General features: G+C 45.1%; 1 protein-coding gene across 1 annotated transcript in view; it reads right to left on the minus strand.

Annotated features, from left to right (window-relative positions):
* Nucleotides 1-1,897: 1,897 nt before the first annotated feature.
* Nucleotides 1,898-16,119, minus strand: part of ephb3a (eph receptor B3a) — a 50,779-nt gene continuing 36,557 nt past the window's right edge. Inside the window, exons 12-15 of the mRNA XM_030364111.1 lie at nucleotides 12,152-12,367; nucleotides 10,996-11,145; nucleotides 8,998-9,191; nucleotides 1,898-3,738 (exon numbers count right to left, since the gene is read on the minus strand). Coding sequence (XP_030219971.1) covers nucleotides 3,624-3,738; nucleotides 8,998-9,191; nucleotides 10,996-11,145; nucleotides 12,152-12,367 — 675 coding nt within the window. The 3' untranslated portion in view covers nucleotides 1,898-3,623. The remainder of the gene's footprint in view (nucleotides 3,739-8,997; nucleotides 9,192-10,995; nucleotides 11,146-12,151; nucleotides 12,368-16,119) is intronic.

Here is a 16,119-nt window from a genome sequence, read left to right on the forward strand (position 1 = left end):
TTCCCTCAAACTCCCAGAGGAATATACAGTAGCCTCGTAAAAAAATAATCTCAAAACATTGAAATGTTATGGTGATGCCAGAAAAGGCTGCCGTGTATTCAGTCTCTGTGCACAGCATGAAAAAGGAATCCCGCTAAGCAGCTCAAAACCCGGTGTTCTGTCTCCTGCTGCCGGCTTCAGCAGAGCGCCTGTGCCGCTTGCCTCTTCACCGCCATGAAGTGGGTATTTTTCCATTGAAGAGCGCAGCAGCATGCGCAGGCTGCTACACCGCTACACCGGTAGCAAATCACTACTCTGTTAAAAGGCCCTGATGCGTAGCAACCTCTCCTGCCAAGCCTCCAAGCCCCAATCTGCCTGCTTGCAGAGCCGCTGTAATTGGAGGCATTAAACTCACTCTGGCCAGGATGGCAAATGAGTGCTTTGAGCTTGTAAGGGATGTGGCTGCTGCATTTAGGCTGGGGGGGTTCACAAGCAGATACAGCTAAATCTGACAAATCACTGCCAATCTGCCAGCGTGCGCTTGTGGCAATAGTCATATGTGCCTGTGAGTGTATCTCTGTGTGTGTATTGGTGCATTTCGTCTTGTTTGCTGGTGCGTATGTTAATATACATCTAAGGGCTGGCTGGTTGTTAATCTCGCCCTAATCTCTAGGATCATCATGGCGACGTCAGGATTCAACGATAAACTCTGGGTCGTGTAACCGGCGCTAAGCTACTAGCTAACACAGCAAAATAAAGCCCAACATTAACGCTCAGTCTCGCATGAAAAATCGTCCACGTTTTGGCTTTTTTCTTCTCCCTTCCCTGTCAGGCGTGCTCATTATTCCACGCCAGAACCATATCGCTTTATTTCTCATTACTAAATGGTCTCCGTGGTGAAAAGGAAATATTTTCCTAGAGGTCTGCTGCCATCTTTCATTCTGATAAGTAGACGGGAAAAGAAGGATCTCTCTGGGAGGTTGTGGCCCGGGATCGGGGCGGGAAATGGAAGCCCACAGTTATCTTTGTCCTTGCTGTACGCTGAGCCAGAGATTCCCCTAGATATTAACCAGATCTCAATCAATAAATCCTACCGTATGAAGTGGATTTGGTTGGTGGATTTGTCCCAAACTATCCTAAAACACATGCTTACATCCCTGCCCTCTCGGTCTTTAAGCAGGGACATCATTCAGAAGTCACCTCAACTCCAAGACGACAGGAGAGCTTGGGCCCCAGTCCTCCACCCGTCAGCAGGCCTCCACCCGTCAGCAGGCCTCCACCCACCAGAAGGCCTCCACCCGTCAGCAGGCCTCCACCAATCTCTCCCCTGCCATCTCTGCCCTGCTGTAGCGTATTAGGCGGTTTGGGGTTCAAAGACCAGATGAGGAGCCTAAACTTGGTGTAAGCTAAAAGGCGGCACGATTTACTTCAGCAAATTATAAATAAACCATTCAGGCAAGGATGGTACGGTGTCGATGGTGATTTGTGTTTGGTTCGCTGTTCGTACATTTGAGCCAAACAAAATGCCATTTGTTGTAACTCCCCCCTTGGAAACGCTTGGAAACGGCCCCCCCCCCCCCCCCCCCGTTTCCAAGCGTCTTCTACACGGCACAGATCCCAGAAAGAGTTTTATCCTCATGCTAATTGGCATGAAGTGTGTGTGTTGGCTTGTGTGTTTGTGTGTGCGCGTAAGTGTGTGTGCGTGTGCACATGTGTACATGTTTGTGTGTAGGAGTGTGGGTACATGTTTGTGAACGGCTCTATGATCAATTTTATATAACTTAATGACGACCATCCAAAGCTGCTGCTGTTCTCTGTGAGGACATAACACACACTCCCGCCCCCCCACCCACAGTGACCTCAGAAGACCTGGAACCCGGTCCAGTAAACCCGAAGTGAAATCAAAGGGAATCCAAGATCAGAGTTTAATAATTTATTTGCATATGATTATCGTAAAAATACTGAAAGAGAAATGCGCATTTTTGTCTCGTTCTTCCTTTCCTTTAATTGTACAACCCTCATACACCATTTAATTGCACTGGATTGGGTAAATGTCTGTCCTATTAGACACAGAGGTACTTTCAATGTCTTGTTTCTTTATTCCAAACTACGTAATATTCTAAATTTGAAATGCAGTTTTTTATTTTTCATGAGTTTGCTTCGTAACATTAAAACCGTCATGTTGTCTTGAGAGGCGGAACAGTCCGGTTTTACATAATTCTGAGCCCCTAGTTGACAGACCTAATACAAATATAGTGAATGCATATTATAAACAACCTGTTCCTTTGGAATCGCGTTGAGAGCTGGCGTGCTTTAAAACAAGGAGGAACATGCCAAGAGGAATGCTGCTCAGTCTACGATTATGACGACATGTAGGGCAGGTCACTATTAAGGTCACGCAGCTGTCCTCATCTGGATATTTAACATCAATACTCCCCATGTCCGCAGTGTGTTGGCCACAGTGACGCACAACACACCAATCCACCGGGAACTAAAGTCCCGGGTCGGGACTCTAGACTTTTTTTTCCTGCAAGGGCAGAATACTCGATTATGTCTTTTATTTATGAATGTGTTGTTTGTCCATGTGTGAAAATTAAAACAAGCATAAAAAAAGATAAGCCCCCCCTACCTTTATAAAAATACTGAATACTGCCTTGCTGTGGTAATAACCTAGCATTCAAAACAATGCATATATGAATAAAATAAGACTTGGAAATGATCGGTATTAAATCCCTTATAGGGAACGGCATCAAAGAAACTGTTAAGGTAAAGAAAAAAAATCTTTACACTTTTTTTTCCCAGGGAAGGCATCCATTTTGTTCCGGTTCAATGACGTGTTCCGTCTCTTGGTCACTGGACCTGTTTTACAGCGTATAAGGACTAGGATCATCTGTAGAAGACTTTAGATACTTTTTCTTTTTTACAGAGCACATTTCAAAGTCCTCCAATCGACATGGAAGACGACATTTAAGAGAGTGCAGATGATTAAAAAAATTACTGAGAAAAAAAGAAGGGCTTCACAGCGTAGGAAAGGGCAGAGCTTGATCTGGATCAGAGGTCAAGCTCTCTCTCTTGCTCTGTCTCTCGCTCTGTTACAGTGAAGTAACAGTTCTTCAGCTTGGCACTGTTATAACATTCTGTACATTTAGGTCTGCCTTCCGGCCGGTCGTCACCTCCATGGTGACCACACAGGCAGGTCACAGATATGAGACTATATTTCCAACTGGAAAGTCTGAAATAAACGGCGAAAAATAAAACCATGCAAGACATGCAAACATAACCTGAGGAGGAAGAAGGGGGCGCAAGAGAGCTGGCCTTCACTCAACGGACATTTTCACTAATCCACAAGTGTCAAATAATGAACACGTTACTGCAAAGTTTACCTTTGTCGGAAGTCATTTGGCGGACGTTCGCGAATCAGTTCTACGAGGTCGCCTAAAAAAACATTCAAAACGGTTCCTTCCTCTATCGATAAGTTTCTTCCTTTCCGATCCTCATTTTTTTCCAGTACTTTTTTTTCTATTTATTTTGTACACACCCAGCTCTTGACGTAAAAGAGTTTCTTGGTATTTTTCAGGTTTCATGTTCTTCTGGAGGCCGCATGGTGGATCCTCAGAGCGTCCTGGCTCCTCCGGCCAGGCGTCTCACACTCTGATGGGGAGCGTCTGGCTCATCTGCTGACGGACGATCTCCTGACTGCCTTCATCTGGACTCTTCCTGTGGTGGCCGGGCAGAGTCCCCCCCACCTGCAACAGGTCCCTGCAAAACACACACAGGGGGGGTCACACACATGGATCACACACACACACACACACACACACACACACACACACACACACACACACACACACACACACACACACACACACACACACACACACACACACACACACACACACACATATTTTTAGCCGGAGCAAATTAAACAACACCCACATACCAGTTCCGGGGTAATTTTCCCTAACAAAATGCTATTTTCGCATTAACTAGCTTAAAATAAAAGGGCAAAAAAAACTGAGATCACAAGTAGATAAAAGGGGGAAAATATCTGATTTGACCAGGCGGCAGTCCATGCAATAGCAAGAAATCCTAGTTTTTCAGAATCCACTGAACCCAGGCGCCAAACCTAATTCCTCATTCAGAGGGCTCCTAATGAAAGCAACGGTTGTGTATATCCTCAGCTATCTGGACAGCGTCTGAGTGTCCTCTGTTCCAGGAGCCTGTGTCCTTGTCTTTAAGACTGTCGCACGCTGAATACACTTTAAAGGGATGGTGTGTCATATCCGCCCAGCCTCCTCCAGCTCTGGCCTGGCCCTATCAGCCTCACAATCACTGAGCATCCAGCCCACTTGAGGAACAAGTGACGCACACAGATGTACACAAGCACGCGCACACACACACACACACACACACACACACACACACACACACACACACACACACACACACACACACACACACACACACACACGACTGCAGGCTCACAATCACTAACACGCACCTTCAGACGAAACACTCTTCATCATGCTATCATGACAATGATGCCCCCCCCCCCCCTCTCTCTCTCTCTCTCTCTCTCTCTCTCTCTCCATCTCACTTTATCTCCTACCTTCACATATGGAAGTAAATCTGTGCCATCGGATTTTGAAAATAAAAATCCATTGAACACTAAGCACTGAATATTTATGCATTGAAATAACGTATCTGGATTTTTGCCTCTGAATTTAACTCTTTAGATTTTCAGTACATAATTTTCAGCTTTATTTTTCAATGTTAAAAAATTCAGAATGAAATATAACGGTAAATAATTAAAGAAAAATATCTTCAACGTCCCCAAATTCGACATGCCAAAGTCAACTGCAAAATTCAATGTATGAAATTCAGCGTTTACATCGGGGGACCCAAGGAAGAGGCACTCCTGCCACGCCCCCATATGCCTGTTCAAATCTGCCCGCGAGCACGCTTCAAGGAAGGTAACCAATCACAACGGAGTTGGGTTGGCAGGAGGGGGGCGAGGGGGCGGGGAAGGACGAAACCGAGCGTTGACAGAGAATGCTGAAAGCGCCGAGATGAGGAAGAGTTTCCCGAAAATCTACATCGTTTTTTGTATATGGTTAAAAATGACTATCAATCATTATAACAACGTTTATAGGTCATAAAAGTCGAAAAAGCATAATAGGTCCCCTTTAACCCTCTAATTACCCTTACGCTGCATGTAAATCCAGCCCAGTCATTGCAAACACACACACACGCTTCACATAGGCTACAGGCATTAGTTCATTGTTTATTTCATACTGCAGTAAACTAAAGACAGGTGTGCATTATAACAAAGAAATAAATAAAACATAAGATCCCCCCCCTTGTTATTAAATTTGGTTATTAAATAGTTTATTTTATTAGCATTTTAGCGACCAATACAATGCTGGTTGGGCGTTTAGTAAGGTCTACCAACGTTGCTTCTCTCTCCATAAAAAGCTATAGTCAGTGTTTAATGACGTTGATTTACCTTTGAGCATTTCCTATTATAGGCTACTGACTAAAATGCTGTTTGGAATTAACGTTGGTATCAAGAAAGAAAGAACCAGCGAGTGACGCTCTGATTCCCGCTCTCCTTGCTTGGGACCCGGATGAAAACACTGAATTTCATACATAGAATGTTTGCAGGTGACTTTGGTATGTTGAATTTGGGGACGTTTGAATTTGAATTGTGAAATTGAGATACGTTATTTGAATGCATAAATATTCAGTGCATTGAATTCAATTGCTTTATATTTTCGAAATCCGATGGCACAGATTTACTTCCACATTCACATCCCAATGAGGCAATGAATTAATCATTGCCATGTAAACACTCTCTGACAACCTCTAACGCATGCACACACACACACACCCTATCATTTGCAGGTGTTCGCTTGCAGAAAAACCACACACACTTGGGCACACGCATAAACGTGCATGCACCTACATGCACGCAGAAATACACGCACGCACTCACCCCCCCCGTCCCCTCCGCCCCATAATAGCAGCACTGGGCGCGTCTTCACTGATGCATTAGAAAGCTCATTAGCAAGCTAATTAAACACATTCCTCTCCTTTAGCTCCTCGTCACTCTCCTATTACTCACACTTCCTCACCTCCTCCTCTCCTACATCCGCTCATCTGGATGCTGTCGGTCCTAACATCCAGCATCCAGCATCAAGAGTGGACGGGGGATTAAACCCGGGTCAGCTTCTACATTTCCGAATGCAATTAGCTCTGGTGAGCCCCTGGATCCTGGCAAGGGGATCAGCCTTGGGGTATGCGCGTGTATGTGTGCTTGCCTGTATTTGTGTGAGTGTATGTGTATGTGTGCGTGTGCGTGTGTGTGTGTGTTCGTATCGGTCCTCTGTAATGAAGTGATACTTTGGGCCAAGGCTTGGGCGGCGGAGATGCAGTGTGTTTGAATTCTGCTCTTTCTGCCGTCCCTGGCAAATTGGACATTATCGTACACCGGGAATGTGGGGTGCTTGCTGATTTGATGAATTATACATCAGCAAAGAGATGGACCTACATCCTGTAATTCTAATCCAAGGCTTCTGTTGCGAGGTACCAAGAAATTAAGAACAAACATGAGCATAAGATGGAGGAAAAGGCTTGGATCATTATATATTTTCAAGCATCACATCTAAAGCAGCCAAACAAGTAAACCATCAATCTACCTTTCTCAAAATAGAGTAGGAACAAGACGAGGGCCAAGCCCTATTACAGCAATAGACATCTCAGTTGAACGCATTAAGAAGTTAAAAGCACTGTCAGTGACAGAAAATAGCCTATGAATAGTTGAAATAACTGGTGCTAAACATAATACCTTTCGGGCAGACACTGTAGGCCTACTTCAATGTATCTGTTATTGTTGTTCGCTGTCAACAGTTGAACTCAACTGAACTCATACTCAGCAATTGCTAAAAAACACAACAACCAACATGTAAGCAGCAGCTGAATCTATGTGCCAATCTATCATTCTTTTGTTGTGTTCTTATTAAGACATCAATAGAAAACATTAATGCTAGGTCCATCAATCCACCCAACCATCCAACCATCTGTCAGTGAAAGACTAAAGTCCCGTACATAGATATCAAAAACATGCTAAAAAGCAGGAAGAAACAGACCCACTATCACATTTCATCACAATAATAGATAACAAAAAGAATCCTCCACAAAACTAGGAAGTGGTGGTAGTTTAGTAGCACATGAATATATACTAAAGTTGATTAAATAGTGGTAGTTGGAGTAGCAGTAGTAGTAGCAATAGCTGAATTAGTCATAGTAATAGTAGTAGTAGTAGCAGCAATAGCAGTACTAGTATTAGTAGTATTTGCAGTGGAAGTAGTAGTAGTAGTAGTAGCCGTAGTAGCAGTAGTAATAGTAGTAGTAGAAGTAGTAGCAGTAGTATAGTAGCAGTAGTAGTAGAAGAAGTAGTAGTAGCAGTAGTAGTATTAGTAGCAGTAGTAGTATTAGCAGTAGTAATATAAGTAGTAGTAGTAGTAGTAAAATAAGTAGAAGAAGTAGTAGTAGCAGTAGTAGTAGTAGCATTAGTAGTAGTAGCAGTAGTAGTACTACTACTAGTAGTAGTAGCAGTAGCAGTAATATAAGTAGTAGTAGTAGTAGAAGCAGTAGTAGTAGCAGCAGTAGTAGTAGTAGTAGCAGTAGTAGCAGTAGTAGTAGTAGTAGTAGTAGAAGCAGTAGTAGTAGTAGCAGCAGCAGTAGTAGTAGCAGCAGTAGTAGTAGCAGCAGTAGTAGTAGTAGCAGCAGCAGCAGTAGCAGCAGCAGCAGTAGTAGTAGTAGTAGTAGTAGTAGTAGCAGCAGTAGTAGCAGCAGTAGTAGCAGCAGTATTACATGAATGGATATAAACCAGGAAGTGGTATTAGTAGTAGTAGTAGAAGTAGGTGAAATTAATAGATAATACAACCAAGAAGTGTCAGTAGTTGTAGCACATGAACAGACGATAACAAAGACGGTAACAAAACCAGGAAGTGGTAGAAGCTAGTAGTATATGAACGCCTCCCTATATCTCAAGGTAACAAAACCAGGAAGTGGTAGAAGCTAGTAGTATATGAACGCCTCTGTTACGTATTTTAAGAACCTGAGCTGCCTCCACATAGCCTCTAGGAAGCAGATTCAAACACACAAGCTGTATTACCCTCACTTAACCACTAGGAAGCAGGACCAAACATATAAGCCGTAAATACTATACATAGCCACAAGGGGAGCAAGACCTTATTGAAGGCTGCTCCACCACAGAAGGCATCACCTTTAGTTAGGTGAAGAAGCCGAAGCCATTATGGCACCCCGGCCACGCCAACTACATAGGTCACGCCCACTTGACGTCCTCTAGCGGGTGATTCGAAGGAAACAGGCCAGAGATTTCACCCACACCCGCAGAAAGACATGGGCCTTTGCCCGTGGCTCGAAGTAGCTAAAGTTATATCTCTCACACGTGTTCAACACGCTTCCTCTCCTTTTGCTCCATAGTATTAGTTTACCATACCGAAATACTTTATAAAAAATAAAGTCTCTTAAAAGCTATACCGGATTGGAACCCTTTTCCTTGAAGAATGCAGCACCTCCCTATATCTCAAGGTAACAAAACCAAGAGGTGGTAGAAGCTAGCAGTACATGAACGCCTCCCTATATCTCAAGGTAACAAAACCAGGAAGTGGTAGAAGCTAGTAGTATATGAACGCCTCCCTATATCTCAAGGTAACAAAACCAAGAGGTGGTAGAAGCTAGCAGTACATGAACGCCTCCCTATATCTCAAGGTAACAAAACCAGGAAGTGGTAGAAGCTAGTAGTATATGAACGCCTCCCTATATCTCAAGGTAACAAAACCAGGAGGTGGTAGAAGCTAGCAGTACATGAACGCCTCCCTATATCTCAAGGTAACAAAACCAGGAAGTGGTAGAAGCTAGTAGTATATGAACGCCTCCCTATATCAGATACATAATAAAACCAGGAAGTGTTCTACATGAACGCCTCACCCGCACTGGTTGCTGGTGACCACCTTGAGGCTTGCGGCGTTACGCAGCAGCTTGTCCAGTGTGCCCACGATGCGGCAAAACTTGGGCCTCAGGTTGCGCTCCTTCACCCAGCACTCCAGCATCAGCTGGTGCAGCACCATGGGACAGTCCATGGGCGGGGGTAGCCGGTAGTCCTGCTCCACCGCCGTCATCACCTGGTGGTCATTACATTATTATACAGAAGCTGATGGATGAGGAGGGTTTTCTTATAGTGAAGGTTCTTTGTAATGTTTATAGAACTGCATTAAATAAGCTTATTTTTTTAAGAACAATATAACATACAACGTGAGTAGTAAGAACATTTGTAAATAAACACAATGAATTAATTAAATCAACAGAATATGCATACTTAAACTAAATACATAGTATATAAGAAATATAGGTGATTAGTATTTATTCCCTAGAATTGGCACTAAAATAACACGGGATGTCCAAGTGAATGACAAGGATCAACCATTTGAGAAATGGTTGCACAATGTTGGGTATTTCTGTCTTTATAAGAGGGGGTATATACCCCCAGAGATACTGATTCCATGGGCTTGCACTCCTATCACCAAATCTTACTCAACATCAATACCGCACTTCATCATATCTGTTTCACATTTTGTTCCCAATACACTAAGGATGACATGGATGCACCTTAACTTGGACTGTCTTTAATATTGAGTTCAGACACAGGAGACACAGTTGGCAGAGGTGTCTACTAAAGTACAAAGTCAAATAACCCTCTTTGGTGTGTGTCAGCTCACTAATTGAAGTGGCATTAGTTGATGAAACAGCTAATGCATTGAGCCTGGTTATTCGGCTATAGATATAGGTATGGGCAGCAGCTGTGTGGAAACACTATAACATACAGCCAGAGACTATCCCTGCCTTCCCCTTTTGGTAGTTGTACCATCTAACTCCCCTGTCTGTTGACTCTGTTCCTTATCGAGGGCCGCTAACATGGAAATGCGCGTTAAGACCAATGAAAGTATTCTACTCTGATGTGTTCCTGTTTTTCCCTGGAACTTCCTCCACCTCAGAGCCCTGGGGTCTCTGCGACCGTATATACTAGGCTGTATTTTTATGTGTTTATTTATTCATCTACTTTATTTATTTTCTCCTAGCTTTATTGCTATCAGCGCGTGGCTCCTGGGAGCCCGATGCAGAGCCGGTCCTCCGCTGAGTGTGTGGAGGCAGGTGTGAGCGTGTGTCTCTGGACTGTTGTTGTTCTGTCTGTCTGTGAAGCTGAGATAGCCCGACAACACAGCAATCCATGAGGCATGAGAGGATAACACAACACTCTGGTCTATGAGTTTGTGTGTCTGTGAGTCTGTTCCTGTGCGTCTCTGTTTGTTTGCTTCCTGTGCATGTCAGCTTGTGCGAGTGTGTCTGTCTGTCTGTCAGCTTATGCGTGTATGTGGGTGTGTTGGGGTTTGTATGTGTGTGTGTGTCTGCTTACGTGTGTGTAAGCTCGCCTGTGCATGTGCGTGTGTGTTTCTGCTTGCATGTGTCAGCTAGTGTGTGTGTGTATGTGTGTGTGTCTGCTGGCTGGTATGTGTGTCTGCGAGGCAGTGGGATGTTGGAGATGGGAGCAGCAGTGTGAAGTGTGTGTTGAATAAAGCAGTGAAGAGTAAAATAGTGCTGCGTACAAGAATCCTACTGCACCGTGAACCTGCAGAGTGGAAATTCTGGCCAGCTGTGTGTGTGTGTGTGTGTGTGTGTGTGTGTGTGTGTGTGTGTGTGTGTGTGTGTGTGTGTGTGTGTGTGTGTGTGTGTGTGTGTGTGTGTGTGTGTGTGTGTGTGTGTGTGCGTGAATGCATCTGTCTATGCCTGCCTGCGTGCGTGTGTATATGCATATGTATGTGCGTGTGTGTGTGCGTGCGTACATGTTTGCGCGCGCGCGTGCGTGCGTGCGTGCGTGCGTGCGTGTGTGTGTGTGTGGAGGGGTTGGGAGGTGGACTGGACCCCACATACGTCCTGGTTGCTCATGTCCCAGTAGGGCCTCTCTCCGTACGACACCACCTCCCACATGACGATTCCGTAGCTCCACACGTCGCTCGCCGTGGTGAACTTCCTGAAGGCAATGGCCTCTGGGGCGGTCCACCGGATGGGGATCTTACCGCCCTGAGAGGGGGAGAGAGACAGGGGGAGAGAGGCAGGGGGAGAGGGAGACAGCAGAGGGAGGATGTGGTGGTGAGCTCCTGGCTCATTATAACTACAAGCACCCAGCGTGGGAGACACTCGTAATAGGCACAGACATATGGCTTCCGCACGCACGCACGCACGCACGCACGCACGCACGCACACATACACACACACACACACACACACACACACACACACACACACACACACACACACACACACACACACACACACACACACACACAAACATTGACAGTCACATACACATACACGTACACACACACACACACACAGGTATATGCGTATTACTATTACCATAGTCACACTTGCAGGTACACACACACACACACACACACACACACACACACACACACACACACACACACACACACACACACACACACACACACACAAACAGATGTCTACACACAAACATTGACAGTCACACACACATACACACACACACACACAAACAATCAGACTTTCACTCAAACGTACATACACATACATACCCACACACTCAAAGTCAGATGCACACACACACACACACAAAGTCACTTGCATGCACAAAGATACACACATACACACTTTCGCGCACACACAGAAACACACATGTGCCCATACACATGCATAAACAGACTCACATTCATACACACTTTCACTCACTCTCACAGTCTTGTGGACACAAACTCGCCTATCCCCCTAAAGCGTGGGCAAGCACATACACAAACAAACACACATACAAACAAATTGCAGACGTTTCACAGATGCCTCGGCACGTTTACACAAATAGCCGCTATAACAGTCACACACATTCTGCTTCATATTTTACACTGGCAAAGGAGATCATAGGAACGCACTCAATTAAACGGGCATAAACAGAGAGACACAGACACAGATACACACACACAATGTTCAAATACGGTCAGATATAAAGGATGAAGCACAACCACACACACACACACACACGCACACACACACGGACCAGGGAGCTGGTGTAGGTGGGGTCGGCGGAGGTGTCGTCCAGGAAGCGGGACAGGCCGAAGTCGGAAACCTTGCACACCAGGTTGCTGTTGACCAGGATGTTGCGGGCGGCCAGGTCGCGGTGCACGTAGTTCATGTCGGCCAGGTACTTCATGCCCGCCGCAATGCCGCGCAGCATGCCCACCAGCTGGGTCATGTTGAAGCGGCCGTCGTTCAGCTGGGAGGGAGAGATAGCGAAGACAAGAGAGAGAAGAGAGACATTAGAAGAAACCGCTGGGCAGCGCCTTATCCTATCTATCTTTGTTGTGTACGGGGAATGGGTTAACCTAGTGAATGTTTAGTGCTTGGCACTTGGTTCTATGAACATCCTTATTGTACAGAGAGCGGAATATTCTATCTACTTCTTCAGACAAATGTACTAATTGTAAGTCATTCTGGATAAAAGAGTATGCTAAATGCCCTGAATGTAAATGTAAACGAGAGGGGAAGCGATAGATGAGAATGTGAATGAGGGAGCAATGGCTAGAATATGCCAGAGGATAAAGTCAGTTACAGGAAAAAGACACGAGGAACATACACAGCCAGACACCTCAACATGGTAATGGACTGCATTTTGTATAGCGCTTTTCTAGCCATTGGCCACCCAAAGTGCTTTACAATGTGCACCGACTGGCATATGTTTAGGGAAGCAGCAACCATCGACGGCTTCATTGACCTGGAGGAGTACACAGCATCAGTGACTGGTTACCAGTAAGTGCACTGATGACATCACTGTCACCAAGTCCATCACCACCAAGTCCATCAGAAAATGTTTGCGCAGGCAGGGCACTCAAAATGTGTTAGAGAAAGTGGGGGGATTTGTGCAGACTGACGTAGGCTACTCATAAAACGTAGCATAAAATAATGTAAAAAAAAAAAAAAGATAAAAAAAAATTAAAAAAATTAAAAATAAAGAAATAAAATAAATTATAAAAAACAAGCAAAGGAGCAGGCAAAAGGCTGGGATATGGTGGGGATTGGTCACGTTGACGGGAATGTTTAGTGACATGTGGGAGGGTGGAGGGGGTTAAAAAAAAGTCTCAATCACTCTTCGACGCGCATGAAAACCAGCCGCGTAGTTATGAGGGAGGCCGTCCTCACACCGATCTTCCTCGTCGTCATCGTCCTCAGCCTCCTCCGGTTCAAGCAATGCCACCCCAGCCTTAGCTGCAATGTTGTTCAACATAGCCGTCACACATATCACGGCGCATGACTTGGCCGGCGAAAACTGGAGCCCTCCGCTGGACTTGTGAAGGCATCTAAAGCGCAACTTCCACCTCCCGATCGTGCGCTCAACGATGCACCGGGCCAGACGGTGGGCTTCGTGGATTCCTCATCATGGACGTCTCCCGGGTTATTCACAGGTGTGAAGAGGAATTATTTAAGGGGGGAAAATGCCGTGAAACGCACAGTGCATTCAGGATTAGGACTGATATATGTCGGTTTAAGCCTAATCAATTGTGTTTTAATGTCTTTAGCATTCATATAATTGCAGTCTATTTTTTTCGTAGGCTACTCTGCTGTTGTCCTTGATGGGAATATATTTACCCTTTTTAACACAATTTTCCTGCGACATTCCTGCGTCTCCCCCTCCTACGGAGCCCATTTCAGCACCGTGTCAGTAGGCAGTTACAATCCTACGACGTCGTGAGTGCAGCGAATGCGCGTTCACGTTAAGAGGAGTTTCGGGAAACGCGACAAAGAAATTATCGATGGATCGCAAGATCCATCGGGAGAATGATCGTACGAGCGAAGATCCATCGTTATCGGGAAACGGGGCCCTGATCATCTCTGTTACCTGTGGTTTATGCACTATTGCACTTTTGCTTTATATTCATATTTATTATATTCATATTTATATTCCCGCACTACTCAGACACATAGTCATATTTATATTTATATTCCCGCACTACAAATTCCACACAGTCACTTTACTGGTTTGCAGTTATATGTAGCATGTTGTTGTTGTTGTTGTTGTTTTGTTATTATTGTCGCTCTATGTTGCACCTTATGTTCTTGGGAAACGCTATTTCATTTCACTGTATACTGTGTATATGGCTGAAATGACAATAAATTATCTTGAATCTTGCCTCACATTCACCCATCCATGCACACATTCACACACCGACGGCGGAGTCAGCCATGCGAGGCGACAGCCAGCTCGTCGGGAGCAGTTAGTCTATCCCCGAGGTGCCGTGGATCGAACCAGCAACCTTCAGGTTACCAGCAGACCCTCTCTACCTCCTGAGCTACTGCCGCCCTGACACATGCCGGCAGTAGCCCCAACATCCCTTGTGTTACTGCGTCTCGTGCCGGTCAAGTCAGTGGCGTGACAGCTGACCTTTGGATGGCTGCTCAGATAATGAGCCTCTAATCCCCAGCAATAAACACAACAGTTACACATCACCACCCAATAATGTTCAGTGAGTAGAACTAGATGGTCATTTAGTGCTTTTCTTTTTTGTCATCAACCCTTGAAATGGCGATGTTGATTAAGAAGCTCGCTGTGATGTTAACATCTGCCAAAAGTTGATTTCTTTCCCTTTTTTCTTAAGCGTATGTGTCTTAAGCGTTTCTATTTTAAGAGATCGAGATTTTACCACAAGAACAAGGGCTGTCAGCGAAATTTCTTTTTTCGATATGAATCAAGAGGGAAGGTCAAAGCCTATTTTACATTTAAAAGTACTTGACAATCAAGTTGATGAATCAACCAAACAGAATCCAATATAAACGCTGAGACTACATGGGCTTTTTATCTTGCACAGGAGGAGTTTGTGCGTGATTGTGAGTAAAAAAACAGACAGGCAAGCTAACTTTGAACGGATGACAGTTGGCCAACTGAATACGACTCATTTGGATGGAACTCCACAATTAATAAGCTGCCAGTGAACAATGTCCTTCATTTTCTCTGTTTCAAGCACATGTTTTCTAGCTGTCTCAGCTGCGGGGTTTTAGCTGTGCTTTTTTCGTTTTTATCTCCACTAACTGTATTTACCAGGAAGTCAGGAGAAACTGCTCAGATTTAATCAATTGGAGTTTCTTTACGAAATAGAGAGAGTGAGAGTGAGAGAGAGAGAGAGAGAGAGAGAGAACAATTGTTTATGTCATTAAAACCATAAACATTCACGTTTCACCAACAACATTAAAGCCGAAGAACACATACGCTGGGATGGCTGGATGTAAGCCATGATTTATAGCAGCTTCCCCACAGCTTGCTGGTGGTGCTGCGCACTGTTCTTGGATATATATCTATTTGTGTGTGTGTGTGTGTGTGTGTGTGTGTGTGTGTGTGTGTGTGTGTGTGTGTGTGTGTGTGTGTTTGTGTGTGTGTGTGTGTGTGTGTGTGTGTGTGTCTGTGTCTGTGTGTGTGCCTGTGTGCGTGTGTGTCTGTGTGTTTGTGTGCGTGTGCGTGTGTGCGTGTGTGTGTGTGTTTCAGAGAGCATAAGCCCTGACTGAGGAGGGCGTGGGGGGAGCATGAGGGGGCATGGGGACACACATTTTAGACAGCACAGCCTCTAGAGTGCCACTGACCACAAGCCTAGCGCTTGTGTAGACAGTAGAGATGTGTAGCAGCCCGGCACCACCAGATCACTAACCCTCACCACCACCTCTATCAGTAGTCGTATGGTTTGGGTTAAGAGCTGTTCAGTTTGAGTTTCTGTTTGTAAATGGCTACTTGAGGAAGAGAACGCTCCAGAGAGACCACAGAGAAACCAGCCAACCTTCTCAAGCCTCTCCCTTTCTCCCCCTCTTCCACATTAGTGTTCATCAGCACGACACTTTCACAGTAAAAAAAAAAAATACAGCAAGTCAGTCAGTAAGTAGGCTGGAGGCTCCACTGAGGACAACACAGGGCTGAGGGGAGTCTGCAGTCACTATCGCTATCAGGGTGTCAGAGTGAGGAGCAGAGCGGCCCTCCTGGCGCCAAAC

Source organism: Gadus morhua, chromosome 8 (genome assembly GCF_902167405.1).
Source record: "Gadus morhua chromosome 8, gadMor3.0, whole genome shotgun sequence".
Taxonomy (NCBI): Eukaryota; Metazoa; Chordata; class Actinopteri; order Gadiformes; family Gadidae; genus Gadus; species Gadus morhua.